Source organism: Ischnura elegans, chromosome 4, assembly GCF_921293095.1.
Source record: "Ischnura elegans chromosome 4, ioIscEleg1.1, whole genome shotgun sequence".
NCBI lineage: Eukaryota > Metazoa > Arthropoda > Insecta > Odonata > Coenagrionidae > Ischnura > Ischnura elegans.
In genome coordinates this window covers 95723148-95748784 of record NC_060249.1, presented here as the reverse complement: position 1 = coordinate 95748784, position 25637 = coordinate 95723148, and the positions used below count along the sequence as shown (strand labels likewise).

Sequence of the window (25637 nt, the reverse complement as noted above, 5' to 3'; positions counted from 1 at the left end):
CATTAGCCCGGATAATCGGGAATGTTCTGTACATTATTAGTAAAAAATGGAGGAGGGTGAAGGAATATTTTGAAATAAAATGTATTAAAATAACATTTAAGAAGGTACTTAAAATTGTATTAGTGAAGGAAACTGAATTTTTAAAATTTATATTGAAATGACTTTGAAGATTTTGAATTTTGAGAAAATATATAAAACAATTATCGTCCAAAATATACGAGAAAGCCAAAAATCTTTCTTCCAACGAGGGATAAGGGTCATGGATTCTCAGTTACAATGGAACGTCAAAAATATTTATGTACATTGATACCACATCACACGAGAAGAAGATTATAGGCATTCTTACATTAATTTTACTTGTCAATCTGTCAACACAATAGATAAAAATTAAGGTACCACATCAGTGCGTTTCGAGGAATGAAGAACTTCTTCGACTCAATATCACAGATTAAATCACAACTGAAGAAAATTTAAAGACAAAAAGACATGCTACTAATTAAAGGGTACTCTCACCATTATATCTTGCTTTACAGGAGAATTTATGGGAAGTCTTAGGACACATAAATACATTAGTGTCCCTCCAGTTCCTTTCAACTCCTTCAAAGACCACAAGGGAGTTAGTCTTGTAAATGTATCACTAGGCAGTTTGGCACAATACCTAGACACAAAGAGACACAAAAAAGTGTTATCAAGTCAAAGCTTCAAAATGGAAAGGAACACAACAAGGTAGTACATGCAATACATTAATGATCATTTTTTGACCCTCATGAAAGAGCCATCACATAAATTTACTGAAAATTTTTTACAGCCTTTCTTCAACTATTTTTACCACTTTTCAGAGCCCCAGCAAATTAGTTTGATTCTGCAGAATCAAGGGAATTTGCCACATGCAAGCCATCCATCATACTTGCTAACTTTGAGGTAATATTTTTACCACTCTCCGAGTTTCCTACACATGAAGCTTTGAATACACAGTATACCAAGGGAATTTTCCATAGGCAACCCACACATCAACACACCCAAAGGCTGGGAGGCTATCGACTCACCTTTGCAATGGCCTATATCTCTGAGTATTTTGTAAAATATCATTGAAGATATGATAGAATAAGTTATATAAATCATTTCATGTCTATAGTAAGATTATTAACCATTTTCAATAAAGAATATCAAATATATTTTTACTGTAAGAGCATGAATTCACAACTTTTGCACTGCTAGGCTACAATTTCTACACCACTTTCCCTCCAGTTTATTAACCCCTTTTCGGGATCCTAAGTCATTGGTGAACTACAATCCACTTTCAAACATAACATGAGATCACCATGTTGGTTTTTAATCTACCCACATGGTGTTTAATCAACATAAGTATTGGCATATTTTGTCACTTTTCCTTCACATAGAACTAGTGTGGGACATGATGAACAACTTCCAGCATAAATATCCAAGTTTCTACGAAAAAAAACACTATAGGGAATCAACACCACATAGCATGAGGATAAGTAAGGAGAGAGAAAGACATGAACAAGCAAGAAGAGACTTGAACAACGGGAACAATCCATCTTGATCAATTGAAATCAGGAACTGAGGACAATTTCCTTTCTCACCCCACAACATATGGAGAGAGCTCTACTTTTTGCTAAGGGAAATTCTGCAACCTATGGTATCCAGTTAAGAGGGTAGTAATTATGATTTTTTATGCTTTATGTGATGAGGTTATAAAGTTCAAGAGAATATCAATTTTACAATATGGTCATCTATGTATATAAAAGAAAGTCGAAAATCGTGTTAGTTAGAACACTTATAACTCGAGAACGGCTGCACCGATTTCAATGAGATTTGGTTCTTTGGATTCGTCTCAGGCGGGGTTAACATATAGGCTATTAAAAAAAGGATAATTTCACAAAAAAAATTCATCTCTTTCCTATGGACATGCTTTTAGGAGTTATAGTAACACAACGATTGATAAGTCGGTCAAAACTACAAATTAAATAATTTGTTTTGTTTTTACCACTTTAATAACTGAATTTAGTAACAATATAACATTTTAATTACTAAATATATTCAAAATATTAATTAAATTGAAATTACATTTAAAAAATTTAATTCGAGCTAATTGTAAGCCCAGCCGTGGCCAAGCTCGAGTTGACACTTCACTACCGTGTTTGTAAACAAATCTCCAAGCAATTGTTGACAAACGGTAATGTCCGTGTTCCTGTCGAGGAATCGAGTAGTTTTAACTCATTTCCTAGGAATGATTGCAAATTAGTTTCAGTGAGCTCATCAACAAAGAGTTCCAGAATATGATTGATCACCAAAAGAATCAAAGATGGTTGATTTAGCGAGCAAGAACGAAGATGCGGATGACTAAAACGAGGTAAATTCAAATAGTTCGTACTCTGCATGAATTCGAATCTTTTAAATGTGTAACAAACGAAGACGAAATCACCAACTACCTATCTGAATATTTTAAGTCCTTGGACATACCTAGCTTACCAAGGCACGATTTACAGAAAAATGTAGTTTCTGTGTTCATGATCTTTCGAAGCCGAAACCAACCATAACTATCCAACGGAACGTGTTTGGTGATTAAAATAATGAATGTGATTCACGCAACTTCACTCAAAGGAAAATTCAAAGGTGAGGAAGTCCTTATTCCGTAGATTCCATTATCTCAACTCATATGCCCTTTTGAGATGAAACGTATTCAATTTCCAATTCGTGTTGCATTCGTGATAACGATTAAAAAATCGCATGGTCAGTCTTTCAGTTTTTGTGTTGTTTGTGCTCATGTGCTAATGAAAACCCATGATTTTCTCATGGTCAATTTAGCGTGCTATGTTCACGAGTCGATAAACCATCCTCTGTATTTCTTCCTTCGCTTCAAGTGCGTAGCTAGGATAGGGGGTTTTGGGCGCAGCTAATACCACGGGTCTGTAGGGTATAGAAAACTCGCTAAGGTAAGCGGGAAGTGTGGGGGCACTTCCCCCAGACATTTTTTAAGATAAATGGTTCAAAATAGTGGGTTTTGCGTCTGAGTGAATAGTTAAATATGTTTTGTTTGTTAGTCATCCGTCCCCCTAATATTAATAAAAAAATCTTTCATTAAAAAATTCTCTAAGCTCTTAGGGGGGGGGGGGGGTTTATCCCCCAAAACCTCCCCTCGCTGCGTCACTCCTTTGCTTCGCTATATTTATTTAGCTTCATCCGCTTCATCTTGCGCCTGATAACAAAACAAAAACTGTTGTTTCTCAGAAGGTGCTTGACGCAAGAAATTAAACCCGAATGTGTAGAGCTCACCGTGGTGCGTTTACGCATGCAGTACGTTTACGCAGTGCATTTTTTTCAAACAGAGATACTAAAACTGGCGCGCCTTAAGTCATTTAATGCGAATGCTGCCTCATAGGGGCTCTTCTTGCACGATTTTGAGCATCAGTCAAGCGTCAGTCTGGGGTTGTGTCAACCTCCCCCCTGAATGGGCCAAGTGTATGCAACAGACTTGGACCTAAAAACATTTTTTTACAGCTAATAACGCAAATAGCCAACAACTGAATGCGTATAATTTTTATTTCATGAACTGCTTTATTAAACCACAATGCCCAAAATTTCTTAAGCTAAAACGTAAGAAAATTTGCTGAAAAATATCCGCGTAGACGTGCTCCGATCCACCCTATATAGATTCAATAAAGAAAATGTCCTTCTGACGAGCAATTTTGGTACTCATTTACGTAGTTTTATTGAATTTGTATACTTATTTCATTATAATAAATTAAACATGATTAAAAACGATACAGCCACTCTTGATTTATAAATGGTGTAAGTAAACTTTAAGTTCATTGATTGTTAGGCGATACGAAGTTCGCCGGGCCAGCTAGTAAGTAATAAAAATTGCTATTTTTATGTCCATGATATAATCAATTAAGTACCATTTAAGTGATGAAAGAACTAGGCAGAAAAGTGGACTACACTCTAACAAAAGGTGTTTATAAAAAGAAAAGGGAAAAAATGTATAATAAATGTGTAACATGAATACTACATATACAAAGTAATATAAGTTTTTAATTGAATAATTTGGATTGTTGTAATTGATTGATTGATACATGTGTTTTATATCTTTATGTGCATCCTAAATTTTGTACATATGTAGTCACAAGTTCTTGACTGATAAGTTAGCTGGTGATCACATAACGTCTAATATGCACTTTGTTTAACAATGGTAAAATTGGTTTAGTTACAACATCAGCAACTATCTCGTTTTTTTTCTTTTGCAATACCTTGGGAAAAATATTACCTAGACCTAGACTTCAGACATTTCTTTAACATCAAAAGTTTCATCCACCATGGTATGGCACACTTTCAAAATCATATCATAGCCTTAGATGGTTAACAATAATGTGACACTTTTCGTGGCTTTTATCCAAATCATCTCGGGCAATTTCACAACAACACTTTAACTGGGCCACTTTCATGAAGGATTTTGATATTAGAGACACATTGAGCAATCATTTCCACTTAGGCACTCTTTAAAATAATAAAAAGGTATATTATAACATGTTCAGGCAATGAAATATTCTTACCGGTTGACTAGAGCAATTGCAGTAGCAAGGGTCACACAGGCTTTCTCTTCCTTTGGACTTTCTTTATAACCAGAGTAGGCATTCGACTGCATTATTTTCTGATAACTGACAGGTTTAGTTTTAATATCACAGCATGATTTCAATGAAACATCAGCTGGACAGTAAACTTCACCAAGGAGAGCCATACCATCAGCTTCAGCTTCTTCTTCTTCAGGTGGTTCGCGATTCTTGCAGCGGCGAAGTAGCATCTGATAGTGAATGAAAAAAATACATGAAAACTACAGCATATTCTCATTTTGAATTAATGATAGACTAATATCATTGCTCTTGCTCTGTAAACATTATAATTGCATCTACAACTTCAACCCAAAATTTTACAAAAACTATAGACAATGTTCACAAATTGGGATTCTGTAGATAATGATATTTCATAATTTGAAATTTTCTTTGTTTCCAAGTACAAAACAAATCTTAACTCCCATTCCATTTGGCACAAGATTTTACATTTTGATTCTACGAATATTTTCTGTGAACATTTACCAAATCTTGAAGGTTGTCTACCATACTTAGGTATATAAAAATGAAAAGATTTAAACAAGCTCATTACCTCTTCAACCTGCATAAAATGGGCAAGAGTGTCAACAACACTGTGAGCTTCATCGCCTTCTTCTGCCATAATTATGTGGTGAGCATCTGGTGCTCTAGCACGGGCACGGGACCTAACATATGAATGGTAAGAAACTGGCGTTCTTTTGACAATGCACTCCTTTAATTGAATTCTCTCCCTGTTTTCACTCACTTCCTTCACATTATTAACAGCAGCACTATCAGAATGGCTACCTTCAAGACATTCCAGACTAGGTTCTTTTTCCTCGATATTTTGCTCACTTGTTTTAGGATTTATCACATTTAAGATTTCTTCTTTTATCTGCTGGTTAGAAGATTCAATGGCTGAGGATGAACAAATAGAATTCATAGAAGGGGAATCATCTATTTCATTAGGGATTTCGGGAGGATTAGAACTAATATCAGAGGAGAATTCTTTGGTACTATTAGGTTGTGGTGGCTTAGTAAATGCTGGACTGTCTTGAAGATCATTTTCAATGCATACTTCCATTGATGAATCACTATATTTATCACCATCAACTGTTAACCTATTAGCTGGAACATCATTTGTGCCATCACCATCAACTTTTGACCTACTAGTTAGAACATCACTTTTGTCTTCAGTGATTTTCAAACCACCAATGGAATCAGCCACAGTGGATACTGCTTCAGCAACTTCAGAATCAACTGAGATGGACTTGTTATCATTCCTGCAGGATTCCAATTGACCTTTTTCAGTTTCATTCAAACAAATATCGCTGATGATATTTACTTCCCCACTTGCATGTTTCACAAGATCACTATTATGTTTTTGCTTGAACATTTTCTCATTCTGTATCAAATCTTCAGAGGTAGACTCACTTGACTCTTCCACAGCAAAAACGTTCTCTGTAATTATTGTGCTGGACTGTTGGCCAACAGGAACTGAACTTAAGTCAGTAATGAGTGAGCCATGATCAAATCGCAACACTAAATTGCATCGAGGAAGTTCCAATCCGCCATCTTCTAATGCCCATCCAGTTGGTCCAATCAAGAGATTACATTCATGAGTGCGAAACCTGAAAAAAATACAAACATCTACATTATAATAAGGCAAATATATTCCTCACAATAATTTCAAATACTACCCAAGTTAATTTGTTTGTCCAGAATGATGTTTGAATCGAGGATAATGCCCCTATGATGACTTCAACATAAAAGATTTTGCTTTGCAATGAAAGTATTTCAGTTCTTATTTATTGCTTCATAAGTATTCACTGTTGAGTCACATAGAAAAATTTACAGCAATTACATTTCATGAATAATTTGCAAAAACATTTTTGGCCCAAAACCCTATTGTGGTTAAAACTAAAATCACAATGAAATAAATAATGGCAATTGAAAATTGGAGCCACCATTACTACGTATACACATTCACTAATTTCCTACCCAAATACCTCAAACATCACATAGGGAATTATAGGCATTTTCCACAACTTTTCCACAACAAAACAACCTTTTTTGATAATTATGACTCCACTTAAATGAGTACTTCACACAAACTGCAGCTAAAACCAAATGTTTATAATTGAAAACTCCCACTGATGAATTGGATGAGTGGGTCCACAGGGCTCTCTTCCCTACTGTTTTAATGTTGATGTACATCATTACTAAGTAAAATGAAGAAGTAGAGAGGCATGTGAGCAAAATGAGCTAGGATCAATTACAAGAGCAAACAGAAGATAACCCAGATACAAATTTTCATAATAATGATCAAGAATCACCTTTTCAAGACCTCTTCTTGCTTCCGATATTCAGCTTCTGCCTCCCTTGGATCCAACAGTGAGCTGCTATCATTAGTAACAGGCATTGAACACCCAACTGTGTACTGTGCTGCAAGCATGGCAAATCGAGGGTCAGACCGTCTGAGATCGTTGAGAAGATGATAAAGAATCTTAGCTGTAAAACGGCCATCCACAAAAACAATACCACATAGTGCATCAGACACTGGTAATTCATGCCCACTTTTATTCCATGATGAATTTCCCCCTCCCCGTCCAAAATTCTTGCCTCCCCTCCCTCTACCACGACCACCACCTCGTCGACGTCCGCGACCTCCACGATCCCAAGATGAAGGCTCCCTGTTGGTGCATCCACTTACATCAGTAAAGCCCTCCTTATTCAAAATGGCATTAGTCCTGTTGTGATTAGATTCCTTTGCTGATTTGGTAAGTCCATTCTTAAATGCCTCATCCCCACCTGCCATTTTATCAATTGGCAATAATGACGATTGAGGATTAGAACCAATGCCCTTCATATCACCTGTATTTCTGTCTGTGAAGTTTGGACAGACAACTCCCTCGCAGCTTTTGCCTGGTACATCATCTTTGATACCAATGCCTCTTTTATCACAGTCATGATTACTTAGCTCTGATGGAACAGCTTCATTTTTTGAAATTCCTGTCTCACTAACACATTCACTATCATTGCATTCCTTCACACAATGTGCCTCTTGATTATCATTCAAACACTGTACTTCTTGATTATCATCTACACATGAATGTTTAGAACCATCTGTATTTGCATCAATAACATCACACTGAGTAGAATTCTTGACCAAAATTTCTGCTACCATGTCAGCATCTTGGGCACTGAAATCAACCATATTACTCTCTGCCAAAGTTTTCTGAGGGGTTTCAGGCCCACTTGAAGCATTCTGATTGTCATTATTTTGTAATTCTGGGGTAGACTCAGCCACAGGAGGTAAAAATTCTCGTAGAATTTCAAGAAAGCGAAGAACTTTTGGGGTAGAAAATTTATATATTCTCTCTGACTCTTTGAAATCTTGAAAAGTGAGCTCGCATATTCCCCTAAAAAAAGAAGAAAAAAATCACAGTGCACAAAAGCCATAAGGAGTCATGATTAAACACTTGAGTGACGAAATATCTTGGATTATCATAGCGATATAGAACAAAAAATAATAGTTCAAACACTTTTACAGAGAAGAGGTCACAAAAAAAACAGGAAAACCTGAATAATGTTTAAATCAATCAACCACTTCGTAGTAGATGGTCTAACTAGCAGCACGCCTGACTTTAGGAGATACTAGCTGGGAGATTGGTATATTTCCAGCCATAAAATGATGCTTTCATGGTAAATTTAATTATTAGATTCATGAAGTTTAGAAGGTAATAGAAAATTATGATGCTTATTGCACTTGCTTCACCATTTTAGTAAAAGGAAGAAATGGTCACTTGGAGAGACCCATGAAAGACATAGATGCCGGTTACAATGCAATGTGCAGTGTAAGTTTTGTTCACAAATTCCAGATTTTAAGCTTTAATGAAAAAATCAGTAGGAATCAGGCTCAATACAGGTAATGAAGGGCTCAGCAGATACGATGAAATAGCAACTTTTGACTTTATGTGATTGAACTAGATAATTTTGGAAGTTTGATGCATCATACTCAGTGAATCTTACTTTTTGAAGGTGTTCTTTCAATTTTTATGACAGTGATTAGGCTACTTCAATTTCATGGGTTTCATTTAAAGCTTACATGGCCCCATATAATACGAGGCTCTGGTGAACATACTCTTTTTAGAGCAGAGATATGTAATAAACAAGGGGACTGCATAGATGCAGTGGATGCACAGATACAATTTCTTGTAATATTCTTGGTTATAAAATAAACACTTTCTGATAAACAACAACCAGGTTATCCCCCCCCTTCATATTTATCTGTTGCTGGCCATTTTCATAGTAAATTGAAAACTACAATTAACGAAGAACAAACATAATCTGGGAAACTCTTTATGATACAAATGTTCATAGAATTATGTATTTACTTATTCAAGAGAAATTGGTCTGAATTACTTTGCATAAAGCATTTATTAATTGATTACCTAACTAGAGAGGTCATTAATCTTCAAAAACAATCGAAAAATACAGGAAAGAAGTAGGCAAACAAATTTTAAGTTTTATCATTGCAAAGAAAAGTATGCAATTTGAAGAAGAATACGAGGAAATGATAACAATACTGATGAGAGCTCAATGGTCCTGTTGGCAAATGAATAGTTTCTCATATTCTCAATTAATTGAGTAAAAACACAATGTAATGTAGCAAAACCAATCTATTGGAGGAGAAATTCATCTACATGCATATATGTAGTTCTAAGATAGGTTGAAATCACCTGATTTTTATTTTTTTAATTAAAGTAACTGACTAAAGCAATGTAACATCAACAATACTATTACAGCAATATTACTTCAAATACCCTTACCTAATTTTTACCATGACTGTTGTCATCATACAGAGTAAAAGAAAGTGCCGTTCATAAGGTGTTTTCACTTTTAGTTTATCCAGGTGAATTAGCAACAGCAACGCAGCACGATCAGCACACCATGGGCCTATAAGAATTGTTTTAATAAAGCAAAAGAATAAAGCAAAAGAAGCAATTTTTCCCCATAGTAAAGAAAATAACACATTTCTCCTTACCCAATGTATGAAGAATATGCACAAAATCTTTCAACACAGCAATTGGATCAATTTTTGGATCGGGTATGCAGGAGAGTTCTTCAGCAAACTCAGCATCTTGATATATCTCCATAGGGTCATATCTGTGAAAATAATAATATAAATAAAAAAACACAAATAGAAACCTTTAAAAATTAATGATGAAAATTTTTTTGAATGCACTACAACACACAAATGAAATCAAGAGAAGAGTCCATTGAAGCTGATTAGGGCTCTTGTATCCATGAAAAAAAATAAAGAAAACCCATTACATCAAAATATTTACACTTTCAGGCATTTTTCAATGAAAAAACTTTGAGTTAGAAAAAATAGCAAATATTAATTTAAAAAATAGTAAATATTTGGCTTAAAAAATTTATGAGACTAAAGAAAATTTTCTCTTACCTGTGGTCTTGAAGAAAAGTCCATGCAGCAATTAGCTCTGACTCAATGCTGTGTGTTAAAATACACCCCATTGGATCAACTTCTTTAGCTAATGACCATTCCACAACTAGCTCTCGAGGACGAGGGCAATACCTGCAATGCAAAATATGGTTAACCCTAAAATATGAAATGAAATCAAATTAACAAATATGTTAGATACTAAATCAACAATTATTTGCTTCTGGAGAAAACTCATCAGTAGGAACAGTCTCAAAATATGTACAGTTCACATATACCTGATAAATGCCTTCAAATGATTTTTCCGGGAACATTAAGTGAACCCACAAACATTAAGTGAATAGATAGTAACCATCCACTACACAGCGAATTCACCGCACTCTTTCACTATCTATGCCCCACACTTGGGACGTCAGCACTATAATCAAAACACACAGCCACACATGTAGCCAAAGCATACTATGCGGCTCAACAGCCGACTTACAGACAACATTTTCTATAAAGGCAGCTAGAAAAGACTCTCTCGAGCATCTGAACTACTCGGATGAGGATGCTCCACGACAAGGAATCAACCACAAAACCTAAGAGGACATTTTTATGACAAAATTGTAGCCTATTAGAAAGAGTCAACAAATTGTATTGACTGTCTCAATTTTTTTACTAACATCTCCCTGACTTACCGTATTTGCACGAATCTAAGATGAGGTTTTTTTCCCTCGCAACTCCAGCGGAAAAGAGGGTTCGTCTTAGAATCGGATGCAAAATTTTTGACGTCAAGCGGGTTGCATAATTTACGTCGGAAAAAATTATAGACACCTGAGGTTGCCACCTGATAGCAATACAACAAAAAATCAACGTCAAAAATAGCTTAACAGTAATTTAGCATATTTAATTTTGCGTTCAAGTAAAAAAATTCCATTTTTGGGCAGCAGGCAAAGATTCGGCGCGTGCCGATCAGTCGCCGGGTGCACTTCTGCCGTGTTCGCAAGATTGCCTGCTTTACCTTTGGTTCGGCTCCATTCAAGTTAAAGCTCGATCAACTCACAAAATGTTTGTGTGATTGGTTACAATTTACCTAAATTGTAACGTTAAAGCGTCAATGCCGTCGCGGAATAAACTGCTACGAAGTCGTTGCACTTTTCTCAGAGCAACGGTAAGAAGGCAACATGATTTGCCTCTGATTAGAGAGATTGATTCAGTTGTGATTCCGTGCCTTTCAGAGTATTACGATGGCAGAGAAAATAAATTATTACACTGCAGCTTTCAAAAGAAAAGTTATTCAGTGGAACCCCGATCTATCATACCCGTATTAATCATTTTCCCGCATTCATCGTTCGCCGTTTCTGGTCCCAAATAAAGTTCCATATAGACAATGTAACTTTTTCCCGCATCTCAGAAGTATTTTTTCAGCCTACTTGCTTCAAAGTTCCCAATTTCTGGCGGTCAACCGCTGCATGCAATCACCTATTAGCTCAAAAGGTGTCTCACAATGAATTTCGGCAATTGGTATTATACTTTTATTAGGCTGGAATATTTTCAATGTGCTCGTAATTCAAAAAAGAACGAGACCAAACACGATGTATTTCTAACGTTATTTAAGCATTTTTAAGCAAGGAACTAGTTGGAAAAATACAATGGTGATTTTTGGCGAAACTCGATATCCTCGTAGCTGAGCTTCTCGGCAGTAAATGCGGCATTTTTTTCGGAAAACAGGATATCGGGTTATTATCAGTTATCAATTTACGAGTTATACCATAAGTTTCACTTGTCAGAGTTACTGAGGAAGGGATATCTTAGGATATTTTGTTCCTCCCTACTAACAATCCGAACTCATCCGCCCATCTGACGCTACGCTAATTAGAGAAGAATGGGTAAGTTGCCCTATCTTTGGGACAAAACATTTCATGGCGCAGTCATATGGCCATGCTTCACCCCCTGCAGTATGCTCTGCGTACGCCGAATGCGATAGCATTGCTCGTACGAGTGGTTACCTACTTTCCAGGGTGGCTTGCCTTCATACCACGGAGTGTTTTCCGTGTGGGTTTAATAAAGTCAGGTTACATTTTCACTAGTTTAATTTTATTCGTCTTTGGGCCACGGCCCCTCCGAAGAAACTATTAGTCGAATCAACAATAAGACCTAAATGTCTCGATAAAGTACTATTCCTGTCATTACGCGCCAAAAATCCTGCGTTTCCTGGGACATAGGCAACATAGCCAAACATTCCCGCATTGATCGTTTTCCCCTAAAAAAAATTTTTTCCCATAGTGGAGTTCCAAAAAAGGGGGGGTCGTCTTAGAATCGTGTTCGTCTTAGATTCGTGCAAATACGGTATTATAAACCTTAAAAATGTACAGACATTTCCATGTTTTCTGGGTTTCTAGAACACATAAATTATATTGGATCTGCATCACTTTGGTCATTTATTAGGAAGAGTTAACAAATTGTACTGACTGCCTCAATTTTTTTTACTAATATCTCCCTGACTTATTATAAACCTCAAAAATATACTGAAATTTCCACATTTTCTAGGTTTCTAGAACACGTAAGTTATATTGGATCTGCCTCAATTTTGGTCAACTTAAGAGCACATAGAGAGCCTTTTAGTGAGCAGAATATTCCCAAATTTAGTAAAAAAAATTGGATATTGCAATATAAAGAACTTCCACCAAATTATGCCTCACATCACACAAGATAGTTACAAATTATCCATGCAATACCACTCATTCAATCTATCTACAAATACATTAATCAATAATTAATGACCTTAAAAATAGACATCATTTGGAAAAACATTGAATATCCAATTCTGTTACTTCCTTATATCACATTTCAATACTTCAGCACCATTATTAAGGAAGCAGTACCCTGTTTTTTTGGGCACCAAAGTTAAAATAAGATGTTGATAATATCAATCAGTGTAAAGACCAGTGTGACTGAGTAATTACATAGTTCTTTTCATTTTCTGAAATTTTATAGGTTAAAACTGTCAAAAACGAAAAAAAGTCTTCTTTACGTCTTCGTTACAAAAAACTATTTTATTCGTCTTCTATATCCCAAGGCCGCACAACAATCACTTTAATTTTCGTCTGAAGACTTTCACAGCTTCTTTTATCTATGTTGCTGGTGGTTTTCGGGTATTGCTGTGTAGAAAACATTTTAACTCGACGTTTCACTCCTCCTACTGGGAGCGTTATCAAGAGAATGGAAGGAATTTATACTCGTCCCGAGCTCATATATGTTTTCTTTTTTTTTTTTTTCGTTACCCATTGTTGTGCTGGATTTGAATTTTAGCCGATAGCCGTTGGCCATTATATTGTGCTAGGAACCCTCTCCATATACGGCTGAGGTTATACCCATCCTCCCTATTAAAGTTATTAGGTCTTTTCGCAATCTCGATGGATTCACGTATAAGACGCGGATGGTATTCTTCCGTCTTCGCTAATACCCGTGTAGCGTCAAACATTATTCTATGCCCAGGGCTGGAGGCAAAATGTTCAGCAACAGCTGATGCGTCCCACTGATGTAATTTTAACGCCCTTTCGTGCTCATTAAGCCTTTGGGAGATTGAACGCTTGCTCTGTCCCACGTAGCTTCTGCCGCAGCAGCAGGGAACCTCATACACTCCCATAGATTGAAGGGGAGGATGGCTATCCTTCGGTGAAGGTAGGATATTCTGAATCTTCTTCACGGTGCAGAAGCGAGTCTTAATGTTGCCTTTATGGAGGATTCTGGCGATTCTATCGGTGACCCCGGAGATGTATGGAATTTTAGCGTATGTAAGTGGCTTCTTCCCCTTGTGGCCGTCATGTTGAGGAGGGTGTTTTTCTTTCATTGCTCTTTTAATGAAAGAGACACTATAACCATTGCCTTTCAGTGCCCACATAAGGTGTTGCATTTCATCACTGATATGCTCAGCATCACACACGATTTTGGCTCAGTGGGTTAGCGTTTTAATGACGCAGGCCTTTTGTTGTGGGTGGTGATGCGATGTTGAATTCAGATACCTGTCTGTGTGGGTCTTCTTTCTGTACACTGAATGGCCTAGGCTTCCATCCATTTTTCTTTTAACCAGTACATCTAAGAAGGGGAGACAACCTCCTTCTTCGAGTTCTTTTGTGAATTTTATGTCTGGATGTACTGTATTTAGATCTACGTGGAATTCCTCAAGTTTTTGTTTTCCATGTGGCCAGATCACAAAGGTATCATCCACATATCTCAACCAGCATGATGGTTTCTTCTCGCTCGTCTCAAGTGCCTTCTTCTCGAAAAACTCAAATCAAATAACTCAAACTAAAATTCAAATCCGGCACAACAATGGGTAGCGAAAAAAAAAAAAAAAAAGAAAACATATATGAGCTCGGGACGAGTATAAATTCCTTCCATTCTCTTGATAACGCTCCCAGTAGGAGGAGTGAAACGTCGAGTTAAAATGTTTTCTACACAACAATACCCGAAAACCACCAACATAATCACTTTAATATTGGCAACGTAAATAAAATAACAAAAACAAACATTCATCATCACCTTGAACGTAAAAATGCAAAACCCTACAAAATATTAATTTTCACATAACAACACCTCCCCTCGTTCGAGGATGATGGAAAGGAACACAAAAACATCATACATAACTTTGTAAATTTAGTTGTGAGTTTCTTACTCCAACTTAATTATGCCCATTTCTTTGGCAAACAATAATGTCTTAGGTCCAGACAAACTCTTAGTCAAACAGTCTGCAATGTTACTATCAGATTTCACATATTTCAATGAAATCTCTCCCTCCTTCACAGCCTCTCGGACATAGTTGTATTTTACCACGAAATGTTTACTCCTCTCATTTACTATGTCATTATTGGCAATGTATATGGCACCTTGGTTATCACAAAAAATGGTGCAGGTCTTTGGAATGAGGCTGCTTTGCTTCAATTCACCAAAAAACAGCCTCATCCACTGGATTTCACACACACATTCATAAATAGCAATATACTCAGCATGCGTGCTTGAGGTGGCTATGCTTCTCTGCTTCCTACTTTTCCAAATTATTGCTCCACCTCCCAGCGTGATAACATACCCAGTGACAGACTTTCGATCATCTCTATCCCCTGCCCAATCTGAATCACAATAGCATGCAAAACCTTCACCTTTCCTGAAAACAAGTTGATAATCACATGTACTCTTTAAATATCTCATTACATGTTGAACTCCATTCCAATTTGTTACAGTGGGGTTGCTACAGCATTGACTAAGTTTGCACACTGCGTTTGCAATATCTGGACGAGTATTGGTACTCAAGTATAACAAGCTGCCTATTGCACTCTGGTATTTCTCCTTGCAAAAAATTTCTCCTTCTCCTTTACTCTCAAAATTTGCACCTGCTTGTAGTGGACAAGAAACACCTTTACCTTCTAACATATAAAAATCTCTGAGAAAAGACATAACATACTTCTTCTGACTCAAAATGACAGTTCCCCTGTTTGGTCTGGTGAATTGGATGGACAAAAATGTATTCACCATACCCAAGTCCTTCACCTGAATTAAGGATGCAATTTCATTTTTGAACACACCTACTTCTTCCTTCTCACCTATAATCAAGAAATCATCAACATATGTTCCAACAATTACATTGCTCCTTAAGTACACACAAGGGTCACTGATACATTTCACAAACCCTAAATCCACCAAAATCTTACTGAGAAACTCATACCAATTTCTCCCTCACTGTTTTAAACCATAAAGGCTCTTCTTCAACCTACAAACAAAATAATCTCTGTTTACATCCACCCCTTCAGGAACAGACATATATATGGTCTCATCCAGCTTGCTGTTTAAATAAGCCCCCACCACGTCTAGGTGATCTATTTCCCAATTATTTTCCACAGCAATATAGGCTAACAGACGAACTGATTTCCTTTCAACAACTGGACTGGAAGTGTCATGATAATTCACACCGTATGTTTGAGTAAAACCCTGAGCCACAAGTCTTGCCTTAAATCTTACAATGTTACCTTCGTTATTCTTTTTAAGAGCAAAAACCCATTTACAGCCCACTACTTTCATATCCGGTCGTCTTCTCACGATGTCCCAGGTCTCTTGGCCTTCGATGTTCCGTAATTCTTCTACAATGGCTAACCTCCAGTTGTCGGCTTGAGATCCTTCTATGGCTTGGTGGTAACTGGTTGGGACATCATCTTTTCCAAGGACAGAACGGGTGACGTTGCAGCATTCACACGGTCCTTTGGGCACCTGCTGCCGATTTGACCTCCTCAGGACTTGAGGATTTTCCTGCTCTTGTTCCTCATTCTGGACCTGGGCCTCTATTTCTGCATTTCCCTCTCCTGGCCTCTGGGCTATGGCTTGTGGCATATGTGTCGGGAGGGCTGCATCAACTTCTTCTTCTTCACTCGATGTGTCTTCTGTCTGGTCGCCTTTCTCACTGTTTACCTTTCTATGGAATGGGAACACAGTCTCATTTAATATGACATCTCGACTAATAATGACTTTCCTTGTATTGAGGTCCCACAATCTGTAGCCTTTGGTGCCCTCTGGGTACCCCAGCATCACTGCTTCCTTTGCTCTGGCATCTAGCTTGTCACCATGGACTACTCGATACCAAGCCTGACAACCAAACACCCTTAGGTACTGAAAATCCTTCTCTTCAAGTTCTCTTCCAAGCCACCTCTTTAGTGGAATTTCAGAATCTATTGCTGTTGATGGACAATGATTTCTTAAATGACATGCGGTTTTTAGGGCCTCAGCCCAAAAATGTTTTGGCATACCAGATTGTTGCAGCATAGCACGGATGGTATTCAAAATTGTCTGAATGTACCGCTCGGCCAGACCATTCTGCTGAGGGACATATGGTACAGAGAGACGATGTAGGACTCCACTCTTCTCAAGGTGTTTCTTGAATTCATTTGATGAGTATTCCCCACCGTTATCACTCTGGAACTCCTGTATTTTAGTTCCATGTGTGACTTCCACCATTTTCTGATATTTTATGAACTGCTCAGTGACTTCACTTTTGGCCTTCAAGGGAACTACAACAGTGAAATGAGAAAATTCATCAATAAAAGTGACAAAAAATCTGCAGCCACTCAAAGAGGCACAAGGCATAGGCCCCACGACATCAGAGTGGACCCTTTGGAGGACATGTGTAGTCTTACTGTCTTTTTCTCCATTGTAGGAAAATTTCAGTCTCTTAAACTTTCCCTGTATACATGCTTCACATTCTTCTTCTGTCTTCTTACTCATTAAGTTCCGCAATGGTTCTATCTTCATCATCCCTTCATGGTGCAGGTGTCCCAAACGGTTGTGCCATGTTGTTGCTGCAATTTTACATGCTTTCATACCTTCATGTTCTTCAGCTTCTTTTCTTATTTGTGAAATAGAAGCACTCCCTTCAGTAGTGAGGTAATACAGGAAACCAACGCGATACCCCTGGAACAGAGTAGCTTCTTCGTCGCTAACAGTAGTCTTTCCGTCTCTCCTCACAATGGTCAAGCCCTTCTCTTCTAATTTCCCTTCCGAAATCAAATTGTCTTGGAGGCAAGGAATATATAACACATCAGTTAACTTTATTTTCCATCCACCACATTCATTCGACATCTGGATGGTCACTGATCCTTGACCTTCTATTTTTAGTGATGTACCATCACCCACAGTTACTTCTCCAGAGAGGGGTTTGAAATCAACCAACAAATCTTTCCTAGGGCTCATGTGATCCGATGCTGCTGAATCCAGTATCCATATGCCGTTGTTTGCATGGTTTGGATTTCTTTGCATGCAGAGTACTTTATAGCCTCTTGATACTACTGATGCTGATGACTTCTTCTCTTCTTCATCTTGCTTCTGTATGGCAGGACAAAATCTTGCAGTATGCCCCTCCTTTCCACATGTGAAACAAATGTATCTCCTCCCAATAGGTTTCTTTGGAGCATTTTGTGATTTATTTTCACTGCTTACTTTAGGTCTGTTTGGCTTCTTCTTTACCTTGAGAACCTTGTGTTCTTCTGTCTTCGCGTAATCCTCATTTTTCATTCTCTTCTCTTCTAGCAGGAGTTGGGACTTAACATATTTGGATGTTATGTCTCCTTCATTTGTTCTGTAAATACTTCGTATAAACCCAGCATATTTTTCTCGAGGCAGACCCATGAGGTAGAACGCAGCCAGTGCTCTATCCGGGAGATTAATGCCACACTTAGTAATTTTACGGTTGTAATTCTGGATCTTGCTCATGTACTCCATCATGGAAAGGTCTTCCGTTTTTTCGGTATTTACCATTTCCTTTAGGAACATTATCTCCTGGAACACGTCGTAAGTGGTGCACATGTCTCTTAATGCCTCCCACATATCCTTCGCTAGGTCCAGTCCCACGATATCATCCAAAAATGAATCATCTACGTATTGTATGATAATGGCTCTGGCCTGTTGATTTTGTCGCTGACGGCGCCTAACCTCTTGTGGTGGGAGTTGGCTTTCGTCTTCCATTTCTATCTCGTTTCCATCACTGCCGAATGCTATGTATGGATGGAAACCTTTTACCGCTTCCCAACAATCTTTCTTCATTAAAAAAGCTTCAATTCTTACAGCCCATACATCGTAATTATCGCTGTCGAGTATTGGGATACACGTCTTCTTTTCTTCCGCCATTTTTGATGATTCCGAACTTACAAAGAACAATTATGGGGTTCACTTCTTCTAACCTCAAACGTATTCGCCGTTCACACCATCAAAAGAAAACTTCGCTTCGCATCAACACTTAGTGTTTAAGTCTCATAATCTGTCAAAAACGAAAAAAAGTCTTCTTTACGTCTTCGTTACAAAAAACTATTTTATTCGTCTTCTATATCCCAAGGCCGCACAACAATCACTTTAATATTGGCAACGTAAATAAAATAACAAAAACAAACATTCATCATCACCTTGAACGTAAAAATGCAAAACCCTACAAAATATTAATTTTCACATTACAACAAAAACTTCATGCCTTATATTAAAATTTTCAACCAATCACGCCCATGGAATGTAGCTATGCATATTATTAAACTTTCAGTTATTGCTCAAAACAATTCAAATACTTTTATCAGGTAATATTAACCTTAATAAGGATACAATATCATACTTTTATCGGGTAATATTCACCTTAATAAGGATACAATATCACTGGCTGTTTCAGCTGTACAATCCAAAATCTTTTCAAGTTTTTCCAAACGTGCCTCCAAACAACCAGGATGTGGAGCTTTTACAGGTTCTCCTTCAGAAACAGGACAACCAAGGAGTAGGAGTAAAGGTGCAGTAAGGCCCAAGATACGCGGGCGTCGATTACGAGGTAGCCTTTTGTAAAACTCCTGCATTATCTATTTTGGATACAAAATTTGTACGATAAATAATAAGATACATGTAACTTAATAAATTTGTTCAATCCTGTAACTTAATACATGTAACTTAATAAATTTGTGCAATCCTTAAGAAAACAAAATAATGTTTAAAAATTTACCATTGTATAGGGATGACCTTTTGTTGCTTGGTGACATTGATCCAATATCAAAAGATTCACAAACTTCAAGCTTAATATTTCACGTTTAAGTAGTCCATAGCATACCTTACTCCCCATTACTAATACCTGCAATGTTACATTAGAAACATGAAAGTTAAGGATAAAAACTAAAACAACCTGATGAGTATCCACTAATTAATGGTTGCACACTTACAAAAGGAAAAAATATGATAGGGAAGTACCAATTTTTTTAAAGGTCTCAACAATTTGTAGATCAAGTAGAATGGAAATAGACAGTAAAAACAAATATGAAACTCACTTGATTAGATCGTATCTCCTGCATCCATCTCTCCTCACTCCAATCAATTAAGGTAGAATCACTGCGCCAACAATTGCTGATGGTAAGATCAGTGAGGTTTCTCAAACCGATAGCAACTTTTTTGGCTTTGCCTTTCTGCTCCACCAGGTACAGAGTTCGTTTCCCACCACGACCTCCATCTCTCCTACGCCCATAAGGTCTAAAATGAAATATAAGAACAAAAATGGAGGAAAAGAAACATATATCACATAAATTCAATCGGGTCAGGCGAAATATGATGGAACTCCTTCATGATGAAACAAAAAGGAAGACAATGGCAGGTTCCACAATTTAATCATTACTGCGACCGGTTTCAATACATGGTATCATCATCAGGCACTTTTGGTATAACAGTTTCCACTTATATAGTAGTCATGAGGCATGGGGGGGTGGAGGAGATAGGGGAATGGTTAACAGCGTCAAGGATTGGGTGTTAGGGTGGGGAGGTTAAGGGGGATTGGTTCTAAGGCGCCTTGGAGATACTATCTAATCAAGTGAGTTTCATATTTGTTTTTACTGTCTATTTCTATTCTACTTGACGCTGCCAACCAATCCCCCTTAACCTCCCCACCCTAACACCCAATCCTTGACGCTGTTAACCATTCCCCTATTATCTCCTCCACCCCCCCATGCCTCATGACTATTACATAAGTGGAAACTGTTATACCAAAAGTGCCTGATGATGATACCTTGAAACCGGTCGCAGTATTAATTAAATTGTGGAACCTGCCATTGTCTTCCTTTTTGTTTCATATATCACATAGCAACCCAAGTGGCAAAATTTAACTATAGTGACAAAAAACGAAGTTATAATACACTTTTGCAATTTTGTGTTCCGCCAATCCATGTTCAAGATTATAGGCTACAAGAAAGTAAAACTAATCAGTAGAGGTCTGTGAAAGTGGTTTTATTTTTTGTTAAAATTCGTTTTAAAACCATGTGATTTCGGTGTTAAAGAAAATCTTGGCGGCGTTATTTTAATGTACAATTTTCCCGTGTTAATAGGCATTTTATTATTTTATGGTACATGTTTTATGAATACTTACACTTTTATTAAGCATTTTACATAACATTTAACACAATTTCGATTGTATAAAATTACTGATAAAACTAAATGAAAGAAATGGTTCAACTTATATTGGTTCAAGGCATATGAATGGTTCAAGTATGTAGTCTTGGTGTATACGATCAGCAAATGGCAAATCCCCACTACATTATACGTGTACAGAGAGAATATACGTATCTGAGAGCCATTCCAGAATTTTTGGATTGTCAAGTCTCTCTAAACCAACTAAAGCCTTTAAAAATGCTACAGTAGTAGAAACAACAAGATCCTCCTTCGCTTTCTTTGACTGAGTGACTGTGTGTTCAAATGATAGCTGTTATTTTGTGGGTCCCCTGTCTTTTGCACGCTTATGAGTGTCGCTACTGATGTGCTTTAACAAAGTGTCACATCTTTCAAATTCAAATCTTTTATCGCAAACTTTGCACACTCTATAGGCTCCCACACACCTGAGCGGCCGCGGTACGCGGCCAACTATCAATGTAGCGTTCAATGCGTTCACACACACCAGAGCGGCCTAGCGGGCGCGGCCGCGGCCTGTACAGCGGTTGGCCGCTGCGGTGGCGGCCGAACGCGACCTGTCGAGTTTGGCCGCAGGCCGCGTTTGCTCACGCCTACAAAGTTTCAATTTTCCAATGGATTGCCTTGACAAATTAGGGCTACGCAAACACGAAACGGTCTCAATATGTGTCGGTTAACATTTGCATGACTTAGCCTTTGCTTCTGAGTTTTTTTGTAATCATCAGAAGACAATTACCTGAGGAAAATTTTAAGTATATTTCGACCCATTGTAGCGCTAAAAATTGGTTGTCCAGGTACCTTCTCCGATGGTGATTCATAATTGAAATAATTCAATTTGCTGTTTATAAAAGATCAAAGAACGCATGCATTACTTTCCAATTGAAGTCTTTTTTTGTCTTTTGAAAATCACTCGCGAGCCTGAGCCATTTCAATATTTTAGTTACCTGAAATTAACAATATGTGCGAAGCAAATGCTCAAATATACTCAATATATAGAAAAAATATAGGATTGAAACATCAGAGACCAATTAGCCGTAAAAATACAACGCTTTTGTATAGACCATTGGAACCATGAAGTACCTACCTACGTATTTATTTACTATGTAGGTACTTTTATTTACGAAAAAATTCATAAACCAGAAGAGGTTTATATTGAGGCTAATGTTTAAAAATAATGAGCCATAAAATGTATCCATATCTCGGTTTCCTCTTATTAAAACTTAAGTCTGCAAATATAAGCGCATTAGGTCTAGGAAGTTACTGCAAATCGTAAATGGTAAATCATTGTTCATTAAACGATTAACCATTTAAATGAATAAAAGTCCTTAAAGTTAAATATTCTGGCATTTGTTTTCAGTAATTCATTTAGGAACCCATTCCCCAGTTCCACCAATCAAACAAAATGATGGAATGCGATGGTGGTTGGCGTAACATGGTGAAATTCCTTCATGATGTACAAAGGTTAAGAAAAGACATCGCTGTTACACAAAATAAAATATATTTGCGACCGGTTTCGATACAGCGTATCATCATCTGGCCAGCTGATACGCTGTATCGAAACCGGTCGCAAATATATTTTATTTTGTGTACCAGCGAAGTCTTTTCTTAACCTTTGTGCAAAATGATGGAATTTTGAAAGGTATTTTTGACAAAATCAAATGTGAGCCTAATACTTTAACCTAGTAAAAGTTTGCTTAAAAATTATATCTGTATTGGAATGTACAAATAATCCATCAAAAGAAAATAATGCTTTCAAAAGTCATAATTTTGAGCTCGATTTCAATAACATTATTTTATTTAGCGTAGCTAACGAGTAAAGTACATAAATAGACTGATATTTTAATTCTTCTACTATTTTTTCGATAGCGTACCTTAGTGCAACTGCTAGACGCTTTGTTGGTCCTATAGGTCTTCGGTACTTACTGTTGGCGTCAAAATGATGTGCTGCTGTATTTTGCAAATTTATATCTGGACTTCAGTGCATGCCATAATTATATTTAATACGCCATTTTACAGGAAATTTTATTCTTAATTCTTATTTATTTTTTGTTTTATGAAAAATTCAAAAATGTAGACGCGCCAGTGAAATAAATGACTCCGCACACCATAAAATTAGCCGTTTTGTCAACTCCATGAACTTTGTAACTCAACCTAGGGAAAACTACTCCGTCAACAACATTCATCTTCTAAAAAAAGTTGCAACCATTAATGTACAGTAACAAAATGGCTTTTGCGTATCATTATAACACATATTTTGTTGCAAAATAACGAAAATGTTTAAATACTATCTATTCCTACAGTTTACCCCGAAAGAAAAAATAAAATTGATAGAAACACTTCTTAATTTATTTGAAATTTTTCTATGATCCATAATCTTTAACAATATTTATATTTGTGTATTTTAATAATTTCTATTAATGTCATGTTGCCAAACGGGGCCGCGCCAGGCCTGTGCTGGTTACCAGGAAGTAAAGTTTAGCGAGCAAGACGTGGCAACGCAGCTTTCGTTCGCTCCGGCGTATTGTTTAAATGCCATTACATAATCTAAACTACATAAAAATCATGTATTTTCGGATCATAGAAAAGTTGAAAATAAAGTCAGACGTGTTTCTGTCAATTTTATTTTTTATTCTGGGTAAACTGTAGGACTAGATAATGTTTAAACATTTTCGTTATTATTATTATTATATAAACGTATATTTTATTACAACAAAATATGCGTTTTAAAACTTCGCAAAGGCCATTTTATTAATCTATATTTATGTTTGCAACATATTGTGGAAGATTTCCTTTAAAGTGACATATTATTCATTATTATGGCATGCACTGAAGTCCAGATATAAATTTGCAAAGTACAGCGGCACATCATTTTGACGCCGACAGTAGTGAAGTCCTTCGTGATATCGTGCCTCATAGCATGCAGAAGCTGGTCAAAGCATTCTAAGTCCATTCTAAAATATAAATAAAATCGCTCAACATGCTCCCTTAGCTTCTTGTAGAGGGAGTGAACTTCTCCTTCCTCCTCTCGAGAAAGATTTATTTCATGAATCCATATCCAACGCTTCTTTTTATAATAGATATTGCAATTTTGTAAACTGCTCATTAAAGTATGACCGAAGCTGGTAAGAATCAAAAAGCAATTACCTGTGCCTTCGCTCTTCGTCGATGAACGTGGCTAGTAGTATTGCTTCCTCTTCAATATCAGAACCAAGGCCCGTATATAAGGGCTATGATCAGAACTATTATTCACCTCCATTGTACATGTGACTTGCTGGATAAATATCTACCTCTACAATGGTCGGAGTTCGTCGGCTTTTCCCTCTCGGTATAAGTGCAACATTTCCCTAGTCGTGGCCGCTTAGGTGTGTGCACAGCGGTGCCCGCGCTGCGGGCGTATCTGCCGCGCGGCCTAGTCCGCTTAGATGTGTGGGAGCCTTAATACTCTGTCTTTCACATAAAATCCTTCTGAGCTGAATTCACTAGCCCTGGTATGAACGGTATCACTAGCTTTTGGCATTTTAAAATTCCTTTCCTTCTTTTGATATTTAAAGCTGGAACCACGATTAAAAAAAAACAGTCCAACTTCAAAACACAACCTATCTTGATGGTGTTTTTAAACTGAGTACTGGGTAGCTACGGTATAACCCTAGTACTCTATAACTTACAAATTGGCCGAAATGTTTCATGTCCTGGGTTCCCTTTCGATACCCCTCACCCAGGTGTTGAGGAAAGGTAGGGCAGTAGCTAGATAAAATCGCTTAGTTTTGATTACAGCTGTGGCCAATCAGTCAGGAAAGGCAGTGAAAGAAGCACACATAACTAAACATAATCGGATTCAACGAAACTTGAAAAATTATTTCCCATTTATCAATCCTGAAACATCTAAAATGAGACACTTACTCACCTGAAGAATTAGATATTAGATTAGGCCAAAGTCGAAATGATTTTTTTGCATTGAACCTTAGTGGAGAGCCGAATATCTGACGATATGTCCGCTAATAAGGAGAACCCCCTCTCCTCCTATCCTTTCTGTTCATTCCTTCCCTTCCCCCAACTGCTAGCGCTTCGTGCTTTCAACTTCAAGTAACCATAAGTTTCTATGTCTTTAAGCGAATAGAGTCGCGCAGTTGACGGTGCGCCGTTTACGGCGTGAAATACAGGCAGTGCTACATTGAGGCCGCTTTCTCACGAAACGACTTTTCACCGGCCGCCGTTCACGTCACGACGCCGTGACATTCAGGCCACTTTCAGACGAGACGACTCTCTTCCATGCTGTGGGCCGTGCCGTGAACGGCGGCCCGGTCCCAGCCAGCGGCCGTTTTCAAGTCAACGAAATTGTTACATTAGACCCACAATCAAGGTTTTCCTGCAACAAGTTATCCAATAACGCTGTCTAATGCGTCACGGTGAGTCATTGGAATTACTGCTCGGCATTGACGCGTTCCGGGTGCGTGAGCTTTTATTTCCGCTCTTCCGCGGCCGCGTTAAATTTCTTTCCGCACATTTTTAATTCATAATATCTAATTCTTCAGGTGAGAAGCTCCTCATTCTAAATATTTCAGGATTGATACATTGGAATCGAAGAGAGAGGCTGTGATAAATTTAACGGTAAATTCTGGCAGAGA

At 37.4% G+C, this 25637-nt stretch overlaps 1 protein-coding gene across 2 annotated transcripts in view; it reads right to left on the bottom strand.

The window, feature by feature from the left end:
• The window catches only part of LOC124157810 (endoribonuclease Dcr-1-like), an 83484-nt gene that overhangs the window by 49876 nt on the left and 7971 nt on the right, over nt 1-25637 (bottom strand). For both annotated transcript variants that reach the window (XM_046532839.1, XM_046532838.1), the window contains exons 4-13: nt 19890-20088; nt 19571-19696; nt 19216-19430; nt 10078-10209; nt 9655-9776; nt 9440-9566; nt 6944-8029; nt 5182-6238; nt 4575-4822; nt 514-658 (exon numbers count right to left, since the gene is read on the bottom strand). In XM_046532839.1, coding sequence (XP_046388795.1) covers nt 514-658; nt 4575-4822; nt 5182-6238; nt 6944-8029; nt 9440-9566; nt 9655-9776; nt 10078-10209; nt 19216-19430; nt 19571-19696; nt 19890-20088 — 3457 coding nt within the window. The remainder of the gene's footprint in view (nt 1-513; nt 659-4574; nt 4823-5181; nt 6239-6943; nt 8030-9439; nt 9567-9654; nt 9777-10077; nt 10210-19215; nt 19431-19570; nt 19697-19889; nt 20089-25637) is intronic.